This window comes from Mus caroli, unplaced genomic scaffold (assembly GCF_978045245.1).
Source record: "Mus caroli unplaced genomic scaffold, Mus_caroli_1 scaffold_18, whole genome shotgun sequence".
NCBI lineage: Eukaryota > Metazoa > Chordata > Mammalia > Rodentia > Muridae > Mus > Mus caroli.
In genome coordinates, this window is record NW_028227273.1 from 86,934,884 (window position 1) to 86,960,078 (window position 25,195).

At 44.6% G+C, this 25,195-nt stretch overlaps 1 protein-coding gene across 1 annotated transcript; it reads left to right on the forward strand.

The window, feature by feature from the left end:
• Window positions 1–1,193: 1,193 nt before the first annotated feature.
• On the forward strand, window positions 1,194–13,035 carry Sod2 (superoxide dismutase 2). Its single transcript, XM_085832536.1, has 5 exons — window positions 1,194–1,348; window positions 1,464–1,666; window positions 3,906–4,022; window positions 10,134–10,313; window positions 11,724–13,035. The coding sequence occupies exons 1-5, from the start codon at window positions 1,326–1,328 to the stop codon at window positions 11,867–11,869; spliced, it is 669 nt and encodes a 222-aa protein (XP_085688662.1). The 5' UTR covers window positions 1,194–1,325; the 3' UTR covers window positions 11,870–13,035.
• Window positions 13,036–25,195: the final 12,160 nt, after the last annotated feature.

The window sequence follows — 25,195 nt, forward strand, 5'->3', positions numbered from 1 at the left end:
TGTTGGAATAGGTGTGACCTGGTTGGAGGTGTGTTACTGTGGGTGTGAGCATAAGATCCTCACCCTAGTTGCCTGGAAGTCAGTCTTCCACTAGTAGCCTTTGGATGAAGATGTAGAACTCTCAGCTCTGCCTTTGCCATGCCTGCCTGGATACTGCCATCCACCTTGATGATAATGGACTGAACCTCTGAACCTGTAAGCCAGCCCCAAGTAACTGTTGTTTTTATAAGACTTGCCTTGGTCATGGTTTCTGTTCATAGCAGTAAAACCCTGACTAAGACACAGGTCATCCATACCACTCCGGTCTGATGCCTGTGGACAGGTTTCTCTCTACCAGAAAGCATCCTCTTGCAATTCCCCTTACCCTAAGCCCAGTCATCCTTAGGAGGCCTGCAAAGGGGGTGGAAAAAAACCACCGGGAACTACTCAGCCACTTGCCTTCTGCTTCCTTAGTGTTTTCTAATCAGGGAAGACATAAACCCTATCAGTAGAAGAGGAAAGCTGTATAATTGTTATGGAAACATTTGCTAGCCACTGCTTCTTAGACTAATAAGTCCACAAAGGGAAACAATGTCCTTTTACATTTGGTCGAGTGGGTTGGTTTTTGAAGTCACTGAATGTTGCAGTTTAATCAAGAAAGATGAACCTCGCCTTCTAATCCGGACTCTTACTAGTTAACTGGCAAGCTGCACCCGGAATCCGCAACCCCAGTCTCGGGGTAACAAAGATGAACACATGCAAACCTGCGACGTGATTTAATATCAGCAGCACTGTAACTGGGCAGCCCTTGGAGGTTAGGCCCAGGGAAGGTCACTCCGGGCATAAATTAACTGGGTCAGAGGGGCCCTGATTACTCCATAACTCTGACCAGCAGCAGAGCCTTGGCTTTCCGGTGGAAAGTCTCCAGGGTTTCCCAGAAGCAGGAGTAGACATAGAGTGGAAGCATTGCAGCTCACAGCCAGAGCTGGACAGGGCGGCCCGAGAAGGGGCGGAGCCTAGGCTGAGGGTAGGGCGTAGCCACACCGCGGGGCGGACGGGGTGGCCCGAGGCGGGGCGGGGCCAAGGCCGATAGTGGGGGCGTGGCTGCAGCAAGCATGCGGCCTCTACCAATTTGGCACGGGGGAGACGTTGCCTTCCCTGGATGCCGCTCCGTTACGCGCCGGGCCGTCCGTGTCGCCGTCCTCCCCTCCGCTGATGGGCGCTGCCGGCAGGGTCACCGCTTCGCGGTGTCCTTGCGGACGCCGGGGGGACGCCGCAGAGCAGACGCGCGCCTGCGAGCGAACGGCCGTGTTCTGAGGAGAGCAGCGGTCGTGTGACCCTCCATAATGTTGTGTCGGGCGGCGTGCAGGTGAGCGGCAGGGCCCCGGGGCCGCGGCGTCCCCCACGGGTGGGTCTCGGGGCGGCGGGCGTGGCTGGCTCGCGGTGTCAGTGGCGTGACCCGCCGTCCTCTCTGTTTTTCTCAGCACGGGCAGGAGGCTGGGCCCGGTGGCCGGTGCCGCGGGCTCCCGGCACAAGCACAGCCTCCCAGACCTGCCTTACGACTATGGCGCGCTGGAGCCGCACATCAACGCGCAGATCATGCAGCTGCACCACAGCAAGCACCACGCGGCCTACGTGAACAATCTAAACGCCACCGAGGAGAAGTACCACGAGGCTCTGGCCAAGGGTAGGTGCGGGGGCCCCTGCACACGAGGATCCCGGGGGCCGGACGGAGGTCTGTTTCGATGCCGGGGAATACCTCCGTTGGTTCGCATAAACGTCCTTTCCTATCTCGGAACACACAGGACCTCACGAAAGTACTTGATGGACTTTACTATTGTGAGACCTTTTTTGTCACCCGTGTTGCTAGCTAGCCTTGGTGGTAGCCCTTTAAAGACAGCTGCTCCTTTTTGCGTAATGAATATTTAGTTTTTGTTTTGCATATGAATATTTAAAATATGCGGTTGTTATATAACGAGGCTTCAGGAGAGTTTGTTTTGCTTATTTTTCAGGTAGCCTTGGCAGCCATTTGCAGGAGGGTTGAGAGTGCTCGAGCTGGGTCAGCCAGGTGCCCTTGGGTGACAGGGTGGTTGGCTAGAAGTGGCTGGGGTTTTGCTGAGAGCAAGCGATATTGGTGGCCTGGCAGCAGGTGCAGGACAGGGTCTGAAGTGGCATCAGGAGACTGCAGTCCGAGTTGTGATTATTGTCACCGTTTTGGACAACAATAGGATTAGTTCCTCTAGGGCTGGGGCTCCCTGACCCCGTGGATATCTCTGCACTGTGGACATCCTGTTTCACACCTTTTACCCTTAGGGGAGAGGAAAAGACAGGAACTAGCACTTAGCTGCAGAACAGGCTAGACTTGGTACTTTGGGGGTCAAAGTTCACAAGAAAAATAGCTTGTGAGAAACTGAATATCAGTCACTGAATGGAACAGTAGGTAAGCTTATTTATTTACCTATATTTTAAAGAGCTCAGCCAACAAAATCCATAGTGCAGACTTCTGTGTTTGTACCCTTAGATGATATATATGGGAATGCTATAGTATTAAAAAACCCCTCTCTGTATGTGCGTGCGTGTGTGTGTGTGTGTGTGTGTGTGTGTGTGAGAATGGATTCGTGCTGACACATGGAGCCGGTGGAAGTTGGAGGATAACCTAGGGGCGTTGGTTCTCCTTCCACTGTGGTATCCAGAAACTCAGCTCAGATTGCCAATTCAAGTCAGGGTGTCAGGTTTTCCTGGCAAGAGCCTTTTTGTTTTTTACCTGTTGAGCCAACCACAATTTCTGGGAATATTTTTTTAAAGATTTATTTATTATTATTATTTATTATTATTAAGTATACTGTAGCTGTCTTCAGACAGAGGGCGTCAGATCTCATTACAGTGGTTGTGAACCACCATGTGGTTGCTGGGATTTGAACTCAGGACCTTCAGAAGAGCAGTCAGTGCTTTTTTTTTTTTTGGTTTTTCGAGACAGGGTTTCTCTGTGTAGCCGTAGCTGTCCTGGAACTCACTCTGTAGCCCAGGCTGGCCTCGAACTCAGAAATCCGCCTGCCTCTGCCTCCCAAGTGCTGGGATTAAAGGCGTGCACCACCACGCCCGGCCCAGTCAGTGCTCTTAACCACTGAGCCATCTCACCAGCCCCTGGGAATATTGTTTTAATGGCTAAATAAAATGGTATGTTGTCTTTTTAATCTATTATTTTTAACAAGGAGAATTAATTTGTAGTCATGTCTCCATGTTAGCCATATTGCTTGAAAAACCAGATACTAAAATTCTTTTTTCTTTTTTTTTAGATTTATTTGTTATTTATTTTTATATGTAAGTACACTGTAGCTGTCTTCAGACACACCAGGAGAGGGTGTCAGATGGCATTAAAGATGGTTGTGAGCTACCATGTGGTTGCTGGGATTTGAACTCAGGACTTCAGCTGTCAGTGCTTTTAACTGCTGAGCCACCTTTTCTTAAATGTACTTTTATCTGGGAAATTGGTTGAGTAAAATGTTAGTGACATCTGGTTGACTAGGGGCATCTAGTGGAGAAGTATGGTATTTCAACATATTGTGTAAGTGGCCAATCCAAGAGAGGGAAATTACCACATTCTGGAAATTTTACTTGCAATAAGCAAATCACACATCTTAAATACGGGAAGAGACTGTGATTTTTGGAAATAGCAGATTTGGGAAGGATGTGGTAATAGCGAAGCAGGGGAATAGCCCATTCGGGAAAGCGTTTCCTTTAAGGTGACATCTGGCACCTAGAAAACGTTCTTCGTAATGTTGTCCAAGCATCTTAATTGTAATCCTTCTGTGGAGCCAGAGCTTTGTTTGTTTAGTGAATGCTGTCGAGAATGAATAAGAAAGCTGTGGCTTGGTTTGCCTGGCTGAGGACAGGTTTTTAAAAGGTGTTTACATTTTATATTTCAGGAGATGTTACAACTCAGGTCGCTCTTCAGCCTGCACTGAAGTTCAATGGTGGGGGACATATCAATCACACCATTTTCTGGACAAACCTGAGCCCTAAGGGTGGTGGAGAACCCAAAGGTGGGTATGTGCTATATTTGGTGGACAGTAGGAATGATTGATGGTTTTCTTTTTTTTTTTTTACAGGAAATGACCTGAGTGCTGACTCATTCCTTGTTCACAACCACTCACAGGAGAATGGAATTAACATTAAATATAATTAGCCCCAGGCTGTTCATAACACTCTACAGACTGTATTTATAGTTTAGATTACATTTTGATGCTGAAGGAGCTTCAATTAAGTCTTTTTTTTTTTTTGGTTTTTTGAGACAGGGTTTCTCTGTAGTCCTGGCTGTCCTGTAACTCACTCTGTAGACCAGGCTGGCCTCGAACTCAGAAATCCACCTGCCTCTGCCTCCCAAGTGCTGGGATTAAAGGCGTGCGCCACCACGCCTGGTGTCTTTTTCTTTTTTTTTTAAATATTTTTTTTATTATGTATTTTCACAATTACATTTCCAATGCTATCCTAAAAGTCCCCCATACCCTCCTCCCAACTCCCTTACCCACCCATTCCCACTTTTTGGCCCTGGCGTTCCCCTGTATTGGGGCATATAAAGTTTGCATGTCCAATGGGCCTCTCTTTCCAGTGATGGCCGACTAGGCCATCTTTTGATACATATGCAGCTAGAGTCAAGAGCTCTGGGGTACTGGTTAGTTCATAATGTTGTTGCACCTACAGGGTTGCAGATCTCTTTAGCTCCTTGGATACTTTCTCTAGCTCCTCCATTGGGGGCCCTATGATCCATCCAATAGCTGACTGTGAGCATCCACTTCTGTGTTTGCTAGGCCCCGGCCTAGTCTCACAAGAGACAGCTATATCAGGGTCCTTTCAGCAAACGCTTGCTAGTGTATGTAATGGTGTCATCGTTTGGAGGCTAATTATGGGATGGATCCCTGGATATGGCAGTCTCTAGATGGTCCATCCTTTTGTCTCAGCTCCAAACTTTGTCTCTGTAACTCCTTCCATGGGTGATTGTTTCCAATTCTAAGAAGGGGCAAAGTGTCCACACTTCAGTTTCTTCAGTTTCATGTGTTTTGCAAATTGTATCTTATATCTTGGGTATTCTATGTTTCTGGGCTAATATCCACTTATCAGTGAGTACCTATCATTTGAGTTCTTTTTTTTTTTTTTGGTTTTTCGAGACAGGGTTTCTCTGTATAGCCCTGGCTGTCCTGGAACTCACTTTGTAGACCAGGCTGGCCTCGAACTCAGAAATCCGCCTGCCTCTGCCTCCCGAGTGCTGGGATTAAAGCACCACCACGCCCGGCTCATCATTTGAGTTCTTTTGTGATTGTGTTACCTCACTCAGGATGATGCCCTCCAGGTCCAACCATTTGCCTAGGAATTTCATAAATTCATTCCTTTTAATAGCTGAGTAGTACTCCATTGTGTAAATGTACCACATTTTTTGTATCCATTCCTCTGTTGAAGGGCATCTGGGTTCTTTCCAGCTTCTGGCTATTATAAGTAAGGCTGCTATGAACATAGTGGAGCATGTGTCCTTCATACCGGTTGGGACATCTTCTGGATATATGCCCAGGAGAGGTATTGCGGGATCCTCTGGTAGTACTATGTCCAATTTTCTGAGGAACCGCCAGACAGATTTCCAGAGTGGTTGTACAAGCTTGCAATCACACCAACAATGGAGGAGTGTTCCTCTTTCTCCACATCCTCGCCAGCATCTGCTGTCACCTGAATTTTTGATCTTAGCCATTCTGACTGGTGTGAGGTGGAATCTCAGGGTTGTTTTGATTTGCATTTCCCTGATGATTAAGGATGTTGAACATTTTTTCAGGTGTTTCTCTGCCATTCGGTATTCCTCAGGTGAGAATTCTTTGTTTAGCACTGAGCCCCATTTTTTAATGGGGTTATTTGATTTTCTGGAGTCCACCTTCTTGAGTTCTTTATATATATTGGATATTAGTCCCCTATCTGATTTAGGATAGGTAAAGATACTTTCCCAATCTGTTGGTGGCCTTTTTGTCTTATTGACGGTGTCTTTTGCCTTGCAGAAGCTTTGCAGTTTCATGAGGTCCCATTTGTCAATTCTCAATCTTACAGCACAAGCTATTGCTGTTCTATTCAGGAATTTTTCCCCTGTGCCCATATCTTCAAGGCTTTTCCCCACTTTCTCCTCTAAAAGTTTCAGTGTCTCTGGTTTTATGTGAAGTTCCTTGATCCACTTAGATTTGACCTTAATACAAGGAGATAGGAGTGGATCGATTTGCATCTTCTACATGATAACCACCAGTTGTGCCAGCACCATTTGTTGAAAATGCTGTCTTTCTTCCACTGGATGGTTTTAGCTCCCTTATCGAAGATCAAGTGACCATAGGTGTGTGGGTTCATTTCTGGGTCTTCAATTCTATTCCATTGGTCTACTTGTCTGTCACTATGCCAGTACCATGCAGTTTTTATCACAATTGCTCTGTAGTAAAGCTTTAGGTCAGGCATGGTGATTCCACCAGAGGTTCTCTTATCCTTGAGAAGAGTTTTTGCTATCCTAGGTTTTTTGTTATTCCAGATGAATTTGCAGATTGCTCTTTCTAATTCATTGAAGAATTGAGTTGGAATTTTGATGGGGATTGCATTGAATCTGTAGATTGCTTTTGGCAAGATAGCCATTTTTACAATGTTGATCCTGCCAATCCATGAGCATGGGAAATCTTTCCATCTTCTGAGGCCTTCTTTGATTTCTTTCTTCAGAGACTTGAAGTTCTTATCATACAGATCTTTCACTTCCTTAGTTAGAGTCATGCCAAGATATTTTATATTATTTGTGACTATTGAGAAGGGTGTTGTTTCCCTAATTTCTTTCTCAGCCTGTTTATTCTTTGTGTAGAGAAAGGCCATTGACTTGTTTGAGTTAATTTTATATCCAGCTACTTCACCGAAGCTGTTTATCAGGTTTAGGAGTTCTCTGGTGGAATTTTTAGGGCCACTTATATATACTATCATATCATCTGCAAAAAGTGATATTTTGACTTCATCTTTTCCAATTTGTATCCCCTTGATCTCCTTTTGTCGAATTGCTCTGGTTAGGACTTCAAGTACTATGTTGAATAGGTAGGGAGAAAGTGGGCAGCCTTGTCTAGTCCCTGATTTTAGTGGGATTGCTTCCAGCTTCTCACCATTTACTTTGATGTTGGCTCCTGGTTTGCAGTAGATTGCTTTTATCATGTTTAGGTATGGGCCTTGAATTCCTGATTTTTCCAAGACTTTTATCATGAATGGGTGTTGGATCTTGTTGAATGCTTTTTCTGCATCTAACGAGATGATCATGTGGTTTTTGTCTTTGAGTTTGTTTATATAATGGATTAAGTTGATGGATGGTTTTTTTTTAAAGATTTGTTTATTTATTATATGTAAGTACACCGTAGTTGTCTTCATACACACCAGAAGAGGGCATCAGATCTCATTACGGATGGTTGTGAGCCACCATGTGCTTACTGGGACTCTGGACCTTTGGAAGGGCAGTCAGTGCTCTTAACTGCTGAGCCATCTCACCAGCCCTGATTGTTGGATTTTTTCCCTCTCTTTATTAACTTTTTATTTTCTTTTACAAGAGTTTTACTGTGTAGTTCTTGCTGGCCTGGAAATCAGTATGTAGACAGTCTTTATAAATTTATTTGTTTATTTTTTTGAGGCAGTTTATTATAATTTTTATTATGTGTATATATATCTGTGTGTAGAGGTGATTTTCTTCTTCTTCTTCTAGGGACTGAACTCAGTAATTTCTGTATGCCAAGTATGTGCCTATTGACTTTGCCTCCAGAGGACTTTGGGTTTTCTTATTACCTGAGTTCTCCCTGAGTTATCATATTGGTGTATTTTTTTACAGTCAGGTTGTGACAAGTTTCAAAGGGCGGAATAGAGAATGTGTTCAGGGAGCTCTCTCTCGCTCTCTCTCTGTCTCTTTGTCTCTTTGTCTCTCTCTCTCTCTCTCTCTCTCTCTCTCTCTCTCTCTCTCTCGCTCTCTCTCGCTCTCTCACACACACACACACACACACACACACACACAACGCCGCATGCACTTCCCACTCCTTGGATAAGTGTTAGGGAAAACCTGGACAAACCTTATACTTAGAGACTATGACCTTTCCACTGCCGGCTCTGGACCCTGGGAAAGAAGACCGTAGACGCGTAGCCATGTGAGCTGGACTTCTCTGTCCATGGCTACAGGGGCGATTATGGGGCTGCTTCAGTGTTACATGTAAAGTGTTTAGAGTAGCGCTTTTCCTTACTATTCTAATGGGAAGAACTCACTTGCCCCAGTAAAACAAGTTTTCTATGAAAATAAAAAGAAAAACAACAAAAAGAAAAACTTTGTGCAATGAACAGACAGTTTACTTGCTTTTAAACAAAAACAAATCCTCAGGCTGGAGAGATGGTTCAGTAGTTAAGAGCATTGACTATTGACTACACAGAGAAACCCTGTCTCGAAAAACCAAAAAAAAAAAAAAAGAAAAGAAAAAGCACTGACTGTTCTTCCAGAGGTAATTCCCAGCAACCACATGGTGACTCACAACCATCTGTAATGGGATCTGATGCCCTCTTCTGGTGTGTCTGAAGACAGTGACAGTGTATGTATGTGTATATATATATATATATATATATATATATATATATATATAAAATAAATAAAAAGAAATCCTAAAAAGCAAAACAAAACACCAAAAACACCAACAACAACCAAACTCTTTAGCCGCCACTCTACACTAATATATTTTCTGTAAGACATTAATTAGATAGTTCTATGGCTACCATGGTTCCTCTGACTTCCTGTGTGGCTCATGGAGGCCCAGGTGACTTTAGTTATCTTCTGATTAGGGAAGTGAGGGCTATAGTGTAGATTGCCTCCCTTGATTTTTCTCCCTCTTGCATGTGCCTTAAATTTGTGGTTTTGTTGGTTCTTCTCCAGTTCTTTTCTCTGTGGTGGTGATGCTGGGATTGAGCCTGGTCTTCCATGTGCTAGGCCAGCCTTCTCTGCTGAGCGACATTCCCAGCATAATGTTGCTCGTGCTGTGTTTTAAACCATTGTTGTAAAAGGCAGCCTGACTTACTCACCAGTAATAAGCACTTTGACCATGACTTGACACTTGTCAGGGTTTGGCTGTGACCAGGATATAAGGTGTGTTGAGGTCTCCTCTTCTTCCTCCTCCTCTCCCTCCTTCTCTTCTTTCTCCTGTTGTTTCTGTTACACAGTTTGTGCCACCTGAAGCCTTAGCCATGTTTGTAAAAGATAATTATGTTTTAGCCAATAGAATGAGAGACGTGAGATGTTGGAACCATTTGATTCAGTTGATTTGCTTCATGTAGAAGCAGTGCTTTCTTTCTTTCTTTCTTTTTTTTTTTTTTTTTGAGACAGGGTTTCTCTGTGTAGCCCTGGCTGTCCTGGAACTCACTCTGTAGCCCAGGCTGGCCTCGAACTCAGAAATCCGCCTGCCTCTGCCTCCGGAGTGCTGGGATTAAAGGTGTGTGCCACCACGCCCGGCTCCAGTTCTTATTTCTACAGAATAAAAAGGTTCTAGTGGTGGGGTAGTACATGCCCGTAATCCCAGCACTTGGGAGGCAGAGGTAGGAGAATCAGAAGTCTGAGTCCAGGTGTGTGTGTGTGTTAGTATTTTCCCTCACTGCCCCCTCTCTTTCTCTCTTTCCTTTACTTTGTAGGGGTCAACTCCAGGGCTTCGTGAATATTAGGAGTGTTCATTGAGCTCCACTCCAGCCCTCTGAAGTGTACCATTAGCTCAGTAACAAGAGAGAAGCCTTCAGTTAAAGAACAAGATGATAAAGATGGGAAGATCTAGGATTGGAGAATGTTGAATAGCAGCAGTAACCTTCAGTTTCCAAATGGGGTCATAGAATAGGATAAAACTATGAAATGGGAGAAACGGAAAGGAGGCCCATGGAGAAGGCTCCTCCCTTCCTCGTTTTCTTCACTAGCACAGGGAGCAGAGAGACCCTGATTGCACTCACTAGTCAACCTCAGCCCTGTGTCCTTGTGGTGGGACGTAGGCATCTTCTCTCAGGTGTGGTCCAGTTGGTCCTTTGACAAGAATATTTTAGTGTGGTGAACCTAACATTTTATTGTAGTGTTTGAAGTCTTTTCTGGCTTTGTTTTCTTCCCTCAGGAGAGTTGCTGGAGGCTATCAAGCGTGACTTTGGGTCTTTTGAGAAGTTTAAGGACAAGCTGACAGCCGTGTCTGTGGGAGTCCAAGGTTCAGGCTGGGGCTGGCTTGGTTTCAATAAGGAGCAAGGTCGCTTACAGATTGCTGCCTGCTCTAATCAGGACCCATTGCAAGGAACTACAGGTGAGCGAGCTTTAAAACTCTTAATCTTGGGCTGGTGAGATGGCTCAGTGGGTAAGAGCACCCGACTGCTCTTCCAAAGGTCCAGAGTTCAAATCCCAGCAACCACATGGTGGCTCACAACCATCCTTAACGAGATCTGGCGCCCTCTTCTGGAGTGTCTGAAGACAGCTACAGTGTACTTACATATAATAAATAAATCTTTAAAAAAAAAAAAAAACTCTTAATCTTCCCATCATTTCAGTGACATGGCTTCCTAGAGAGGATTGAGCTGGAAATGAGCTAAGTTAGCAGAATTAAAGCTGGGACCAGAACTCAGGACCTCAGTCCTGCTTCCTGCATGGCTTCAGTGTGTGACACTCTCAGCTTAGCAAATGCTTTCTCGTTCCCTGGGTCTGATTGAACTGGTTGTCCTTTATGTCACTGAAGACTGAGGGAAGTGGAGAGCCACCATGTGTAGCAGTTGGCTGTGGCTTCCATCTCTGCGGTGACATCTCAAACATTAGTTCCTGCCCCTCTTCTCACCTCTACTGTGTCACTCGTTCTTCATGTACACTCAGATTTCGAGGAGCGAGATGCCACCGAGTCTGTTAAAGCCATGGTGAACTTGTGTACAGTGAGTTCCTCAGTCAGGCCTGCTTCTCGGGTTCCCAGCGAGAGGTGTGGCTTGCACAGTCCTTCCTTCCACATACAGAAAGCTACTGGAGTGAAAAGTCACGCAAAGTATTGCTACTTTATTAGTAATGACTTGTGTTCCTCACAACTACCTAGATAAAGTGCTGGAGATGTTTTCATAGGAAGGCTTGAGAAGTGTGTTTGCGACTGAGTCTTGCTTTGTGGCTCAGGACGGTCTGGCCTGTCCCGTATTCTTCTGCCTGAGCCTCCATGTGCTGGGGCACAGACCTATGCTACCATCACTGACTTGACGACTTACTTGTTGTTTTTTAATGTATGGAACTAAATTCTTCATTTATAGCATTTAATTTCTGAAGGTAGTGTTCATTTCTTTGGTTCTGTTTAATTCTTGTTAACCAGTTCTTTTTAGTGACTTATTGATGTTTATTCCAGAAAACTGAAAGTACCCTTGGAGAATAGAACCGGGTTCTTAGCCTCCTGCCCTCCAACCCTCTGGAATGGCAGCTCGGGCCTTAGCTGTCCCCTCTCGCTTGTGCCTGCCTGAGACTGGGGGGAAGACTGGGCTTCAGCACTGGGCACTACGATTGCTGTTTTAGCAGCAGGGATTAAGCTTCTGTCGTTTAACTTGACCTTTCAGGGGCTCTTTCAGATTATTTATTATATTTTTTCCAAAATAAAAACTTTACATGTTTTTGCAGGGATATGCAAATTTTCAGTTATCTAAGAAGCAAGTGAATGATGTTGTATTAAGGAGTAATTTTTCCCTCTTTCTGATAGGCCTTATTCCGCTGCTGGGGATTGACGTGTGGGAGCACGCTTACTACCTTCAGTATAAAAACGTCAGACCTGACTATCTGAAAGCTATTTGGAATGTAATCAACTGGGAGAATGTTACTGAAAGATACACAGCTTGCAAGAAGTGAAGCCTCACTCACGGCCACATTGAGTGTGCCAGGCTCCTGGCTGGTTTATAGTAGTGTAGAGCATTGCAGCACTGTGACTGAGCTGCTGCAGTCTTTATTGAAGTCTTTCCACATACCTGATAATTCTATGATAATTTCTTATTTTAATTAAATCTGTTCTTAGGCAACTGTTTGAGAACAGCGCATACTCTGTGTGAATTGCTCTTGATTGCACATTTTTGTTAGAGCCTTGAATTGCTTGGATGCTATAGCTGTCATTATAAGACCATCAGAAATATCCCATTTCTGTTTTGGGGGGGGCCTGTGGGAGAGTCTGTAATCTTGTTCTACTGCAGTTAGAAAAAAAGTTGAGTTGTTCCCCCTGCCCCCTGAGTTGTTGAATAGTGAAATAGAGAACCAAACAGTTCTCTTTTCTATTAAAAATTGCTATTTTTTGTAAGTAATCCTCTATTTAGTGGATATCACCTTGTAGTCTTTGTTTATGGTTATTTGTCTTTTTTAAAATAGAGGCAAGTAAACTGACATTTCTTCTGAAAGAACAGTGTGAAATGGGTATTGTTCATCCGGGAGTGAGTGTGTGTGTGTGTGTGTGTGTGTGTGTGTGTGTGTAAAACTAGATCAGCAGCATGTGTTTCAGTCGTGGTTGAACTTAACAGACATTGGCATGATTAACACTGGAGGGAAACAAGGAAGCAATTCCTTTGAGGTAGTATCTGCTGCTTGAGCTGTTGTGTGTTAATTAAACTTTGGAGTTCAGAAATTGCCTTATTGCATATGAAATTCTTGGTCTACAGTGAGATCCGAATTTCTGCTGAGCACCTTTATGGAAAACATCAAAGCCACATAGTTAGAACTTAGGTGGTGTGTGTAGGTCATATCTAAACTAGGTATAAATGCTGTTTTTTTTTTTTTTTTTTTTTCTGTTGTGATGTCAGTCAAACTACTGTTAGGAAAGCTGTTAGGTATATTTTAAAATAAATCACAGCAAAACGCTATCATACTGATCCCAGCAAGCTAACATCTGTCTTCTGATGTCTGCCACCTGCTGAAAGGCCTGGAAGGTTCTGGGTAGTTTTCATTTAATTATTGATCAAAGAAGTGTTTATTTTCCTATTGTAAGTGCAGAGTGTTTTTGATTGTTAATAAAAAAAAAATGTTGTCAACTATCAAGAGGTCTGCATGGTGCATATGTGTTAGAACATTAACAATTTTATCATGCTGTCATTTCTGTTGCTTTCTATTAATTAGTAAATAATAGGCAGTTGAAGTTTTTTTTTTTAATTTTACTTTTAAAATCCAGAAGTCATATAAATTCTTTATTAGCAGATCTAATTATATAGTATGTATTAGGGATATAAGGCTAAACTGTGTTTATATGTTCCTAAGCCCCTCAACGTTGGCACCAGATTCTCCAGGGTAACCAGTTGCTTGTTCTATAACTGATAACTGTCTCCCAGACGTCGAACACTGTAGATACTCTGCAATCCCGGGTCGTGGGTGTATTTAGAGCAGCTCTCTCTATATTGGGTGTAATGGTTAATTTGGAGTGTCCCTTGATTGGATTTTGACATGCCTAGAACATTAGAGAGAGATACTTTCCTGTGAGGATATTTTCAGAAATCATTAACTGAGGGATAAGAGTTGCCTTAAATGTAGGTGGAACCCAGACTCAATAAAAGGAGGAAGAGGAGAAAGCCAGCAGAGGCAGCATCCAGCTCGGTGAATGAAGGTGAGGAATCAGCCACCAGCTCATCACCACTGTTCTGTTCTCCACTGCAGGATACAAGGGACCACCCCTTCAACCATGAAGCACATCTCTCTTCAGTTTCTTGTCAGGTGTTTAATTGCATTGGTGAGAGAAGTAACACATATTTGTGGTCCCAATTTGCCTGCCTCCTTGGGAATGATTAACACGTAATTTACCCATTCCAAAGGTCTCAGAAAAGGTACAGATGGATGGATAGTCAGCTGGGGTGAGATGCGCAGGGTGAGGGTTCCCCAGGCACTTCCTCATGGTCGCCTGTCTTGAAGCACACCTAAATTGCTTTTTTTGGAGACTTCATTAATAGGCTAATCACATCACTCATGGGTCATTGGTAATCATTTGACCCTTCTGCCTTTTTCTTTCGATAGAACATTAGGGGGTAGAGTTCAAAGCCCCAGCACTAATCTTGCCCTGATTTTTGGTATGAAGTTCCTAGCCTATAGCTAGGCTCATTAGCCTTCAGTCATATCATCTACAAGAGACACTTCCCACAGTCTGACAATTGTTTATCAGAAAAGGCAGTCCACATACTCATTTGCTGAAGTTTAGGGATAAGATACTCATTTCTGGAGATCCCAAGGATTTTGAGAGCCAAGAAACAAAGCCAAGGAAGAACAAATATTTACTTTTTAATATAAATCAAACTTCATACGATGTTTTATATGTGAATTATAAAGTTCTCATAACATCTTAAAACAGGAACCGAACAGAATGCTGCCTTGACTCTGGAAGAAAAAAAATGTTTTATTTTGAGAAAGGGTTTAATTATGTAGCTCTGGTTAGCTTGTAATTCATTGTAGACCAGACTGGCCTTGAACTCTGAAGATCTGCCTGCTTCTGTCTCTGTCTTTGATGTGCTGAGATTAAAAGCAGGAAATACCACATCTGGCAAAACAAACAAAAAACAATAACAACAACAAAAAACCCTTTTGATCACATATTACATAAAGATCTGCTATTTCCCTTTACTCCGATCACTGGGAAATATGAGCTTGCTTGGTACCACTTTCCCTAGACGACGAGCTAAGATGCCTAATTTGGGTCCTGTTCCCTTGCTGGAAAATGATGTGCTTGAGAGAGGATCCTGAGGTGCTGTCCTCTTCTGTTCTCTGAATTGCTCAATTAGCCCATCTCACTGGCTGATTTTGAATAACCTTGATGCAAGCTAGAGTCACCAGAGAAGAAGGAGCCTCCCTTGGGGAATTGCCACCATAAGAAGCAGCTGTAAGGCATTTTCTCAATTAGTGATCACTGGGGGGAGGGCTGGGCTGGTGCCGACCCTGGGCTGGAGGAAGCAAGCTGAGAAAACCATGTAAAGCAGACCGGTAAGCAGCGCCTCTTGTGGTCTCAGCATCAGCTGAGCCGTCTCCAGTCTAAGATCAAGGTGCTGGCTGAGTCAGGGTCTGCAGAGGGCTGTCTTCCTGGCTTGTCACAGGCTAGTTCCCTTCATGTCCTCACAGAAGGTGAGGAAGCAATGAGAGTGTGGGGAGGATAGGGGAGGGGGAAAGGAGGAGAGGGCAAAGGGGATGGGAGAAGAAAGAAGGGGAGAGGCAAGGGGAGGGGAGGAGAGGAAAGAGGGAAGAAAGAAGAGGAGAGGGGAAGGGGAGAGGAGAGGGAAAGGGGGAAGAAAGGAGGGGAGTAGAGAGGGAAGGGGGAAGAGGAGAGGGGAGCAAAGGAGGGGAGAGAGCAGGAGGGAGTGGAGAGCAGATGAGTGAAAGGGGGGAAGGGAAATCTCTTTAAATATATTATTTAAAAATATTAGTTTATGTGCATTGGTACTTTGCCTGCATGTGTTTATTTGTACCACGTGTATGCAGGGGCCCTCAGAAGCCTGAGGGGCCTCAGATCTCCTAGAACTGGAGTCACAGATACTGTGCTGTCCTATGTGTAATGGGAATTGAACCTGGGTCCTCTACAAGAGCAGCCAGTGCTTGTAACTGTTGAGCTACCTCTCCAGCCCTCTCATCTTTGTTTGAGGTCACAGGTTATATCAGACTGATGCGCTTATGCTCTTATGACTCTCCTCTCTCCAGATTCAGCCGTGCTGGAGCATGGGTTCAATTCAAAACACCTCATAGTCAATATGAATCCAGGGTGGGGGCTATCATATAAGTCTTTTGTAGTGCACAGTCTTATTTAAGCCTTTGGAGGCAATACCTCAGTCTCCTATGAATACAGGAGACACAGCAAAGAAGTGTTTCAGAAGTGTAGATCTTTAGTATGAAGACGGCTACTTCAAACCAACTCAGGGGTCCAATCACGCAGTCCCCCGAAATGAGAAACTTCTGGTTTCTTTGGCAAGTTAGTCATGTCAAATGGTTTTGCTGAGGCACACAGATGAAAGGATGTTTTGCTTAAGTAAATGCAGGTGAAAGGATGTTTTGTGGGTTGGAGAGCTGGTTCAGTGGTTAAGAGTACTGACTGCTCTTCCAGAGGTCCTGAGTTCAATTCCCAGCAACCACATGGTGGCTCACAACCATCTGCAATGGGATCTGATGTCCTCTTCTACTGTGTCTGAAGACAGCTACAGTGTACTCATATATATAAAATAAGTAAATCTTAAAAACAGCATGTTTTAAGCCGGGCGTGGTGGCGCACGCCTTTGATCCCAGCCCTCGGGAGGCAGAGGCAGGTGGATTTCTGAGTTTGAGGCCAGCCTGGGCTACAAAGTGAGTTCCAGGACAGCCAACAGCCAGGGCTATACAGGGAAACCCTGTCTCGAAAAACCAAAACAACAACAACAACAACAACAAACAGTATGTTTTGCTATGACAGCCATGTGAAGGATGTTTTGAAGGAATATAAATATGACCCCACAGCCAGTGGGAGCTTGAGCATTGGTTTGCCTTGCTCCACTTTACTGTTCTTTGCTGACAACCTGCATGTATTGGTTCACCTTACATTGCATTTCTGAGCCTCACTTGTTAGAAACTTGCCAAAGAACTTCTTGTGAGGTTCCTCTGGCTTCCTGCCACCTCTGTAGAGCCAGTTAGTGAGCCTCAGTTTCCTCTGGATTGAACTGCTCTTGCTGATTCATGTGTGGTGTCTGTGGAGTAGACCAGACTGCAGCTGCTGGTTCATATTTGTTGTTTGCTAGTGGACTGGACTGAGAACAACAAAGATTGGAAGACCCCCCAAAGAACTATTTCTGAACAGGTCTGCTTCCGCTGCATCCTAATAACCTTTCCTTTCCATTACCTCTGGTGGGTCGTGAGATAGAGGGGAGGTTATGAAAAATATACACCTACCATCTCCCCTCTCTCTAAGGAATCTTAGAAAGAAAACAATTCTACCACTCCCCTTTGCTCTGCCATGCATCTCTCTCTATGGAATAAATTTAAAGTTTCTCAATGTCTTGCTATCTTCCTTCCTTCCTTTCTCCCTCCCTCTTTATCTCTTTCTCCCTTCCTCTCTATCTCTTTCTCCCTTCTTCTCTTTTTCTTTTTCCCTCCTCCCCCCTCTCTCTTTCTTCCTTTCTCTTTCAGTGTGTAGGTTAGAAGCCCCCTTGGTCTTCTCTGTCTACCATGAGGTCCTGGGATTTGAACTCAGGTTGTCAGGCTTGTTGATAGATGTCTTTACCCACCATGCTGACCCTTTGACAGTTTGTTTCCTTTTAGCAGGTAATGATAGTCTGTTGCCCAAATCCTTGTACCAGTTTATTATCTACCATCTATTGAAACTATACTATTTTGGTTTCTTCCAATGCTACTGTAGCAGCCATCTGATTGGTTTTGTTTTTAATTCATTTAGACAGAGTAAAAAGTATGATTGGTGGCAACTTGTTTAATTTAATAGAAATAGAATTATTAGAACTTAAAAAAAAGCTAAGTGGTTAAATGTTCACCTAATTTCCAGGAGGGAGCAGTGAGCCAGTGCCCAAGGCTGCTGTGTGAAGTCTGCCAGCTGAGCCCCACACAGTATATCAGTCTAGATCCAGCCTCAGCCCGCATGGAGCCTTACCTGCTCAGTGGAGGGGCTAGTGTGTTCCATTTCTTTTCTTTTCTCTAGGAAAGGAGTTTGTTTTCTCCACGGGTTTGGAGAAGTGCTCTGCTGGGTTTGCTGAGGAGTGAGAAGTTGTTTTATTTTCTTCCATATTCCACATGCATCCTCTTGCTTGACCGTGCTGATGAAGAATGTGTTCTGGGCTCATCTGAAAATTTAGGAGCCCTCCACCCTCTGCTTGGAGTCTCTAGAGTTTACTTTTGGGTCAGTACCTGGTTCTCTTGTTTTATAACAACCTACACAGATTGGTGTCTGGAGGTCGGTGTCCATAAGTAACCCCAACCCTTGCTTTGGACAGGGTCTCATATAGTCCAGGAACTTCATTTCCTCTTGCCTCCGCTCCCAGGGGCTGGGATTACAGGAGTGTGCCACTCCCAGTTGACGCCCGTGCCCATGGAAACCCTAAAGTTGTCCTTTTTTTCCCTTAGACCAAAACATGACCAGCAGGGGGCAGGCTTTCTACATTTTTGTGCTATAGCCTTAGCCCAGGATTTATTTAGAAACCCAGTATGTTCCTCATTTTGTTGGAAGAGGCCTTTTGAAAATGTGTATTACTGGAGATTTCTTAGTTTTTTTTTCACTGAGCACTGGTCATTAAAAATGTACCCAATTATTAAATTAGTTTTTGCTTTGAAACATTTTTTTTTTTTTTTTTCGAGACAGGGTTTCTCTGTATAGTCCTGGCCATCCTGGAACTCACTCTGTAGACCAGGCTGGCCTCCAACTTAGAAATCCTCCTGCCTCTGCCTCCCAAGTGCTGGGATTAAAGGCGTGTGCTACCACTGCCCAGCTAAACCTTATTTTTATTATACCTAATAGGAATTTATAAAAGCAAAAGCTTCTATGAGCTTTCATGTCATACAGCTGTAAGATGAAATTGATGTAGCAGATAACACAAACAAATTTATGAGAGATGAACAAATGAGCTCTCAGCATAACTAATCAGCTGGTGAGTGGACCAGTGATGACTAAAGTGAATTCTTCAAAAATACAGCATGGATTTATTACCACAGAGGAGCGAATATATTGTAAATTTGAGTTTTTGTTCTCTAACATCTGGGAACCTTTGTGATAAACTTTGGCTTTAAAATGAGATTGTGAACTGATGGGGAATTGTCATCTTGAAGACATAACAGGATCCACGGCCTCTAGGTGATCTTGGCAAGGAGGGGACTTAGGACGATGGGTCAGTTCCCTATTTTGTGTTCTAGTTCTGTTGGATGGGTGGCTTACAAGTAAATTGCCAGCTCCTCATTGTAAGAGTACTTCTTGGGGCATTTGCTATGTTCCCCACCTCGTTCCCAAATAACCGTAGGGCTCTAGCTTGCTTTAGCTCCCAAATCAAGACACAGAGAAGGGCTGGAGAGATGACTCAGCAGTTAAGAGCACTGACAGCTCTTCTGAAGGTCCTGAGTTCAAATCCCAGCAACCACATGGTGGCTCACAACCACCCGTAATGAGATCTGACACCTTCTTCTGGTGTGTCTGAAGACAGCTACAGTGTACTTGTATATAACAAAAAATAAGTCTTTAAAAAAAAAAAAAAGACACAGGGACCTGGTACTTTTATTATTATTATTTTTTTTATTTTGGTTTTTTTGAGACAGGGTTTCTCTGTATAGTCCTGGCTGTCCTGGAACTCACTTTATAGACCAGGCTGACCTCGAACTCAGAAATCTGCCTTCTTCTGCCTCCTGAGTGCTGGGATCAAAGGTGTGCGCCACCACGCCTGGCTAACCTGGTACTTTTATTAACAAGTTGCAAGCACTATGGTGGGCAGGTTCTGTGCTATTGTAACCCTCTAAGGCTATTTCCAAGCCATATGGTCCTTTTGAATATGAGTCTTGAGTTGGCTTGCTCTGCTTCATGTGTGTTGTCATGGAGACCTGCTCATTGCAATTCCTCATTGACTCCCCCCATTTCCTCATGCACTCTCTCTCTCTCTCTCTCTCTCTCTCTGGGACTCCCTGACTCAGATTGGAAGTCCTGCCTTATTCTCCTCTGCCCAGCTAATTGGCTGATCAGCTCTTTAGGAAACACTCAGAGATGATGGAAAGCAACTTTTACATAATATTCAGACATGAGATGCTTGGCCATGCCATCATCCAGACTGCAAGTGGATGTCTGGGCATAGAAATAAGCATCTCACAGTAAACAAAACCATCCCCCAACATTTCACTAGCAATGTTAAATTGTACTCATAAAATTTACTCCTTTCATCAACAAAGAACGGAACTGTATTATAGTTCAATTATAGGATGAAAATCAAGTATGAGACTTGGTTTCATATTCTCTACCCATGACCTCTTGGTGATAACCACAGCTCGCAGTAAGGTATAACCTACAGCAAAGCTTTGAATTAGTACAGGCTAGCCCCAGCAGGGATCTAACTCACAGAGACTACTGCAGTCAGTTAGAAATGGGGTTGAGCCCTTCAGTTGCTGGAGAGTGGAGATTTGGCTCACCCAGTGCAGGAAGTACCTTGTTCACATGAGAGCAACCCTGTATGACCTGCTTGTGGCTGCCCTTATTTGTAACTATGGACTTTTAGTTGACTGTTTAAAGAAAAAAAGCACTTTTAGGTGCCCCAACTGTACAGCTAACCTTGCTATGGGTAACCTCTGGCATGTAGTTTGGTGGTAACTGGGCTCCTTTTCAGTGATTTGAAGGTAGCTTCTACATTTCATTTGGACTCGAGTGACCTGCCTCTACTCCCTAGCTGCTTGGATGACAGGCATGCATTCCCACACCCAGTTCCTTCTTTATTTATTTTTCCATAAGCATTGACTTTGTCTATGGAAATGAATTAACCACAAACATATTTGCATGTTTATCTCTATACTTCTATTGCTATCAAGTTAGTCACTATCAATGCCCCAACCAGAATATATTAAGCATCTTGCTAAGGTGATAGATGCAGAAGGACAGCTGTAATTCTGTGTTGTAAATCATAGCATGATGGATAGCATGGAGGTCCATCTCATTGACATAGACTGCTGCCCGGGTTCAGTGACTCTGGGCTACAGCATGGTGTGGGTGAGGCCAGAACTTTAAATTCTTTCTCTGCATGGTCATCAGTTTTGTTCTGTCTAACACGCATAGCCAAGACACTACACTGGCCCAGCCTCCTAGGGAACACAAGGCCACTTTTCACTGTGATGAGGTAGGTCAGCGTCACGATCTTCCGTGAAGCCTGTGTGCTTGATGCCATACAATGACCAATCTGTCTTTGGATGTCTTCAACAAACAAAGCGTTTGGTTGTTTACTTTTTTGGAGGAATGGTGTTTAGTTCTGCTGGCCAGGATGAAACTATCTCTTGTATATTTTATTCAACTAGACTTTGGGCTCCAGCTTTGATAAGCATCTTGTATTAGGCTCAGTGTGTTCCTTAATGTGTGACAGAGAGGGACATCACAATTGCTGCTGCCACAAACATGGAGTGAAAACAGTGTGCTCACAGTGGGACAGGGAGTGGGAAGAACCCATAGGCATGTGCTATGGTTCTAGAGGGAGAATGCAGGAGCGCAATGACAGGCCTCAGGATCATAAGAAGTCATTCTTTTTGTTTCCATTTGGTCGTGTGTATCCCTGCGTTGCCGAGGTTCCTTTCTTAGAGGGCTGGGGAGATGCATCCTGTGATTTGGAACTGTGAAGACAGCCTAGATGGGTAAACTCTCTGGCCATCTTTAATTTATTTATGTTTTGAAGCTGTGGGCCCAACTGTGTGCCCTTGGCTTGGTAATAAAACTGCTGAGTTGTGAAAGAAACAGTTTTCAGTTTTACTAGCTAGTGCCAACTTGATCTTGAACGTACATAGTTCTTCAGAATTCACCAAGGACTGTATGATTCTTATTTCTCAGCATTCTGTTCTCTTCCCCCCCCCCCCCATTGATTGATCTTCTCTCGGGAGATATTGATAAATATCTATTTACTCCAGATAGGGTGCCGACAATAGGCCATGGAAATGATTCCCCCCAAGTCTACTTAGTGAACCAGCGAATGAGGAGCAACTAGCAGGAACATGGATAGCTCATAGGCAGCTGCATCATGGAATAGCCTACCTAGCATGCATGATGTCATGAAATAGACACCCCCCCCCCGCATGGATGGCCAAATATTTATTAAAACTATACCTGGACCATCCTGCATCTTTTAGGCATCTCAACAGATCACAGTCAGTAATTATTACTGTTATATAACTCAGGGATGGAGTGATCTTGTGAATCTTACAACTTCTGGGCACTCTAGGCCTTGTAGATTTCATTTATTTCCTGGGCCTTGCATGTTTCATCTATTTCTTGACTCTATGAGCCTCCCTCCAGGAGGATATGGTTACATAGCACTGCACCCCTTCCTCCATTTTTATATTCTTTTGGCTTCCTCTTATACAATGTTCTCTGATCCTTGAGGCACTATCACCTGATTGTGTCATTCCACCTATGGCTAAAGCATTGAGTCTATTTCATAGCAACAGTCTTCTTCTCCTCCTTCCCTTCCCCTTCCCCTTCCCCTTCCCCTTCCCCTTCCCCTTCCCCTTCCCCTTCCCCTTCCCCTTCCCCTTCCCCTTCCCCTTCCCCTTCCCCTTCCCCTCCTCCTCCTCCTCCTCCTCCTCCTCCTCCTTCTTCTTCTTCTTCTTTTTTTTTTTTTTTTTTTTTGAGACAGGGTTTCTCTGTATAGCCCTGGCTGTCCTGGAACTCAGAAATCCGCCTGCCTCTGCCTCCCAAGTGCGGGGATCAAAGGTGTGGGCCACCACCGCCCGGCTGCAACAGTCTTCTGAAGGCCTTGAGAAGTCTCTAAAGTATACCAACCATTGCAAAAAGAAGTCTTGACCAACTGCTAGCAGCAGAAATCCAAATTATTACAAGCAAATATTTAAAAGACAATTAGCTAGGCCTATCATCTGTTTAACAAAACAGTATCAGTGGCCACCCCACTGGGCCCATGAGCCTCTCTGTATTAGTCAGGGTTCTCTAGAGTCACAGAATGTATGGTATGTCTCTCTATATTGAGGGAATTTATTGTGATGACTTATAGTCTGTAGTCCAACTAACCCAACAATGGGCATCTGTGAATGAGAAGTCCAAGAATCTATTAATTGCTCAGTCCCACGAGGCTGGTTGTTTCAGCTGGTCTTCTGTAGAAGGAGGTTCCAACAGACGTGTTGGCAAGTAAATGCAAGCAGAGAAGAATGAATCTTCCATCTTCCAATGTATCGGCCTCCAGCAGAAGGTGTGGCCCAGATTAAACATGTTTACCACTTTAATCTGGACCTGGGATTTGCTGTATTCAGGCTGACCTTGAGCTCAGAGATCTCCTTGCCTCAGTCTCCTGGGATTAAAGGCATGTACTACCTTAGCCTGGGTCTAAGCTTTTCATGACCACTATACTTCAAGATTTCTGTGCCAAGTTCCAGGTTAGAAACTTGTGTCTTCCAGACTCAAGGTCTGGATCACAGGTGAACCCTCCAATTCTGGATTGTAGTTCATTCCAGATAGAGTCAAGTTGACAACCAGTAATAGCTATTACAGCCTCCAACCATAGACTTTTGCCATGACAGGAATTTTTGCCTGTGAAATGGTTGTTGAATTCAACAAGAAATCAACTGGTTGTTCCCATCACAACCCAGATATCAACAGTTGCCACTATTGTAACCAGTGGGCACACCTTACTTAGCATGTTAGAGTCTGTAGTTGGACAGGATCATTGGTGACAGTTTCTCCCCTGGGTAACTCCCATGGCACGTTATGGCACCATGAAAGCCAGCCAGAAGGAGGAGTTTCCAGAGCAACCTAAACCTGACTTCTTCATGTTTAAAGCCACTGCATGTAATGTCTTCAGCAGCAGGCACCTGTTGCGGCCCGCCCGCAGTCCACAACACGAACGGTTCACTGAGAAAGGCAGTTCAGGCTGAAAAGAGAGGAAACTAGACGGGGCGGAAGAAACAATGGAGCCAAGACAAATCCTGATCAAGACTCAATTTTATTAATTCCAGACACTCAGTTTATAAAGGAAGGGGGAGGGAACCCAATTTCCCGCCAAGTAACTCAGGGTCCAGTAGCAGGACGAACACGTGTGTGTGCCTCCAGGCAGCAAAGGCAGGTTCCAGCAGTGGGCGTGGCAGGATGAATGAGCCGGTAGCTCCACCCTTGAGCAGGCAGGTTCCAGGCTGGGGGAAGGGAGGCCACAGGCGCCATCCAGTTTTTGCATGCAACCAGGAGTAGTGTCAGAGCTTCCTTGGTTTGTGTAGCTCACCGTCCAACAATTTTCACCATCAACACACAGCAAGGCTGATTCCCACTCATGCAGGGTGCCTTCATTTGACCCCTTAACTGCTCTTCTGTATGTCTGTAAGATGGTTGTATTTACAGAGGTTGGGCAGGATCTGTAAGGTTCACCATTACTATCTCCATGCCAGTGCCGATTAGTATTGGACCGCTAAGGGGGTACCAGAAAAGCAGTGTTAGCAAGGTCCAAGCCAGCACCAGACAGTCACATCACTGCTCTCAGTTTCTTCATATGAGCAGGGACGGTGATGGGGGACACTACCCTGTCTAGGCTTCCATGACCCATTGACATTTTCAATGAGCTGTTGGCCTGATGCAGAGCTGGTATGCATCCACTCACGCCGGGTAGTCTTAGTGGGGCTAACTAGCATAGCTCAGCCTTGCTCAGGCCCATAGGCCTATGTTGTAGCCTGCCATGCTTTCTGCTAGAGCTGAGGCTCTGCTTCTGACAGACTCCAGGCCAGCACCATGGGCCTTACCTTTTCACTAATCTGTATCTGGCTGCTGAAAGGCCCCCAGGCTGGACAGATCACCTTTGCTTTCATGAAATAGAGGAGCAAAGACTGAACATGGAGACACTAACTGTCTGCCCCCTAGAACAACTTTACCTGCGCTGAATTATCACTTCTGTCTCCTGTGAACTGTTCTCAGGCCTTGAAGCCTTCTAGAAGCCAGGTAGCTCAGCAGTTAGCTTTCTATTACGTTTTTCCTTAGGAAATCCAATTTGACCCACACCTTGGTACATTTGCCTTTGAGGGACCCAAATGGACCCTGAGCCTGCTTTGTCTTCCTTCCTTGTGGAGAGCCGTGCTGCGAGCAATCGCCATTATAAGATGGCGCTGGCCTCCACTGTGCCTAACTAGTAAACAAGCCTTGTACGCAGGTGTGAGAGTGAACTCACGCCTAGTCACTGCCCATCTCGTGGCGTAGTAATGGGGTGATGGGCGAGCAACGAATCAGGAGCTGACATGCCACATCAGGTGCTGAAACGCCATGGCTGAGAGCTATATAAGCAACGCCATTTTCCGGGGTCTGGGTCTTTCCTCCTGAAGAAGCAATAAAGCTTTTGCTGCAGAAGATTCCGGTTGTCCGAGTATGTTCTTGCCGGCGAGAATGGTAGCTCGGGATAAGAGGCACCGAGGAACCCAGGAACTTTATACCATCACACCTGCGCAAGGGAGATCCCCCGTTCGCGGGGCGGAATCAGAACTGCAGGACATTAAGGTTCTATAAGGTATGTACAGTCTTGAAATTTCTCCAGAGTTAGACGCCCT

Excerpts from the sequence above, each read along its gene's own strand:
- Sod2 (XM_085832536.1), top strand. The coding sequence starts at position 1,326 with ATGTTGTGTCGGGCGGCGTGCAG. Across the intron at positions 1,349-1,463 it reads TTGTGTCGGGCGGCGTGCAG|CACGGGCAGGAGGCTGGGCC; the intron begins GTGAGCGGCAGG and ends TGTTTTTCTCAG. Across the intron at positions 1,667-3,905 it reads CCACGAGGCTCTGGCCAAGG|GAGATGTTACAACTCAGGTC; the intron begins GTAGGTGCGGGG and ends TTTATATTTCAG.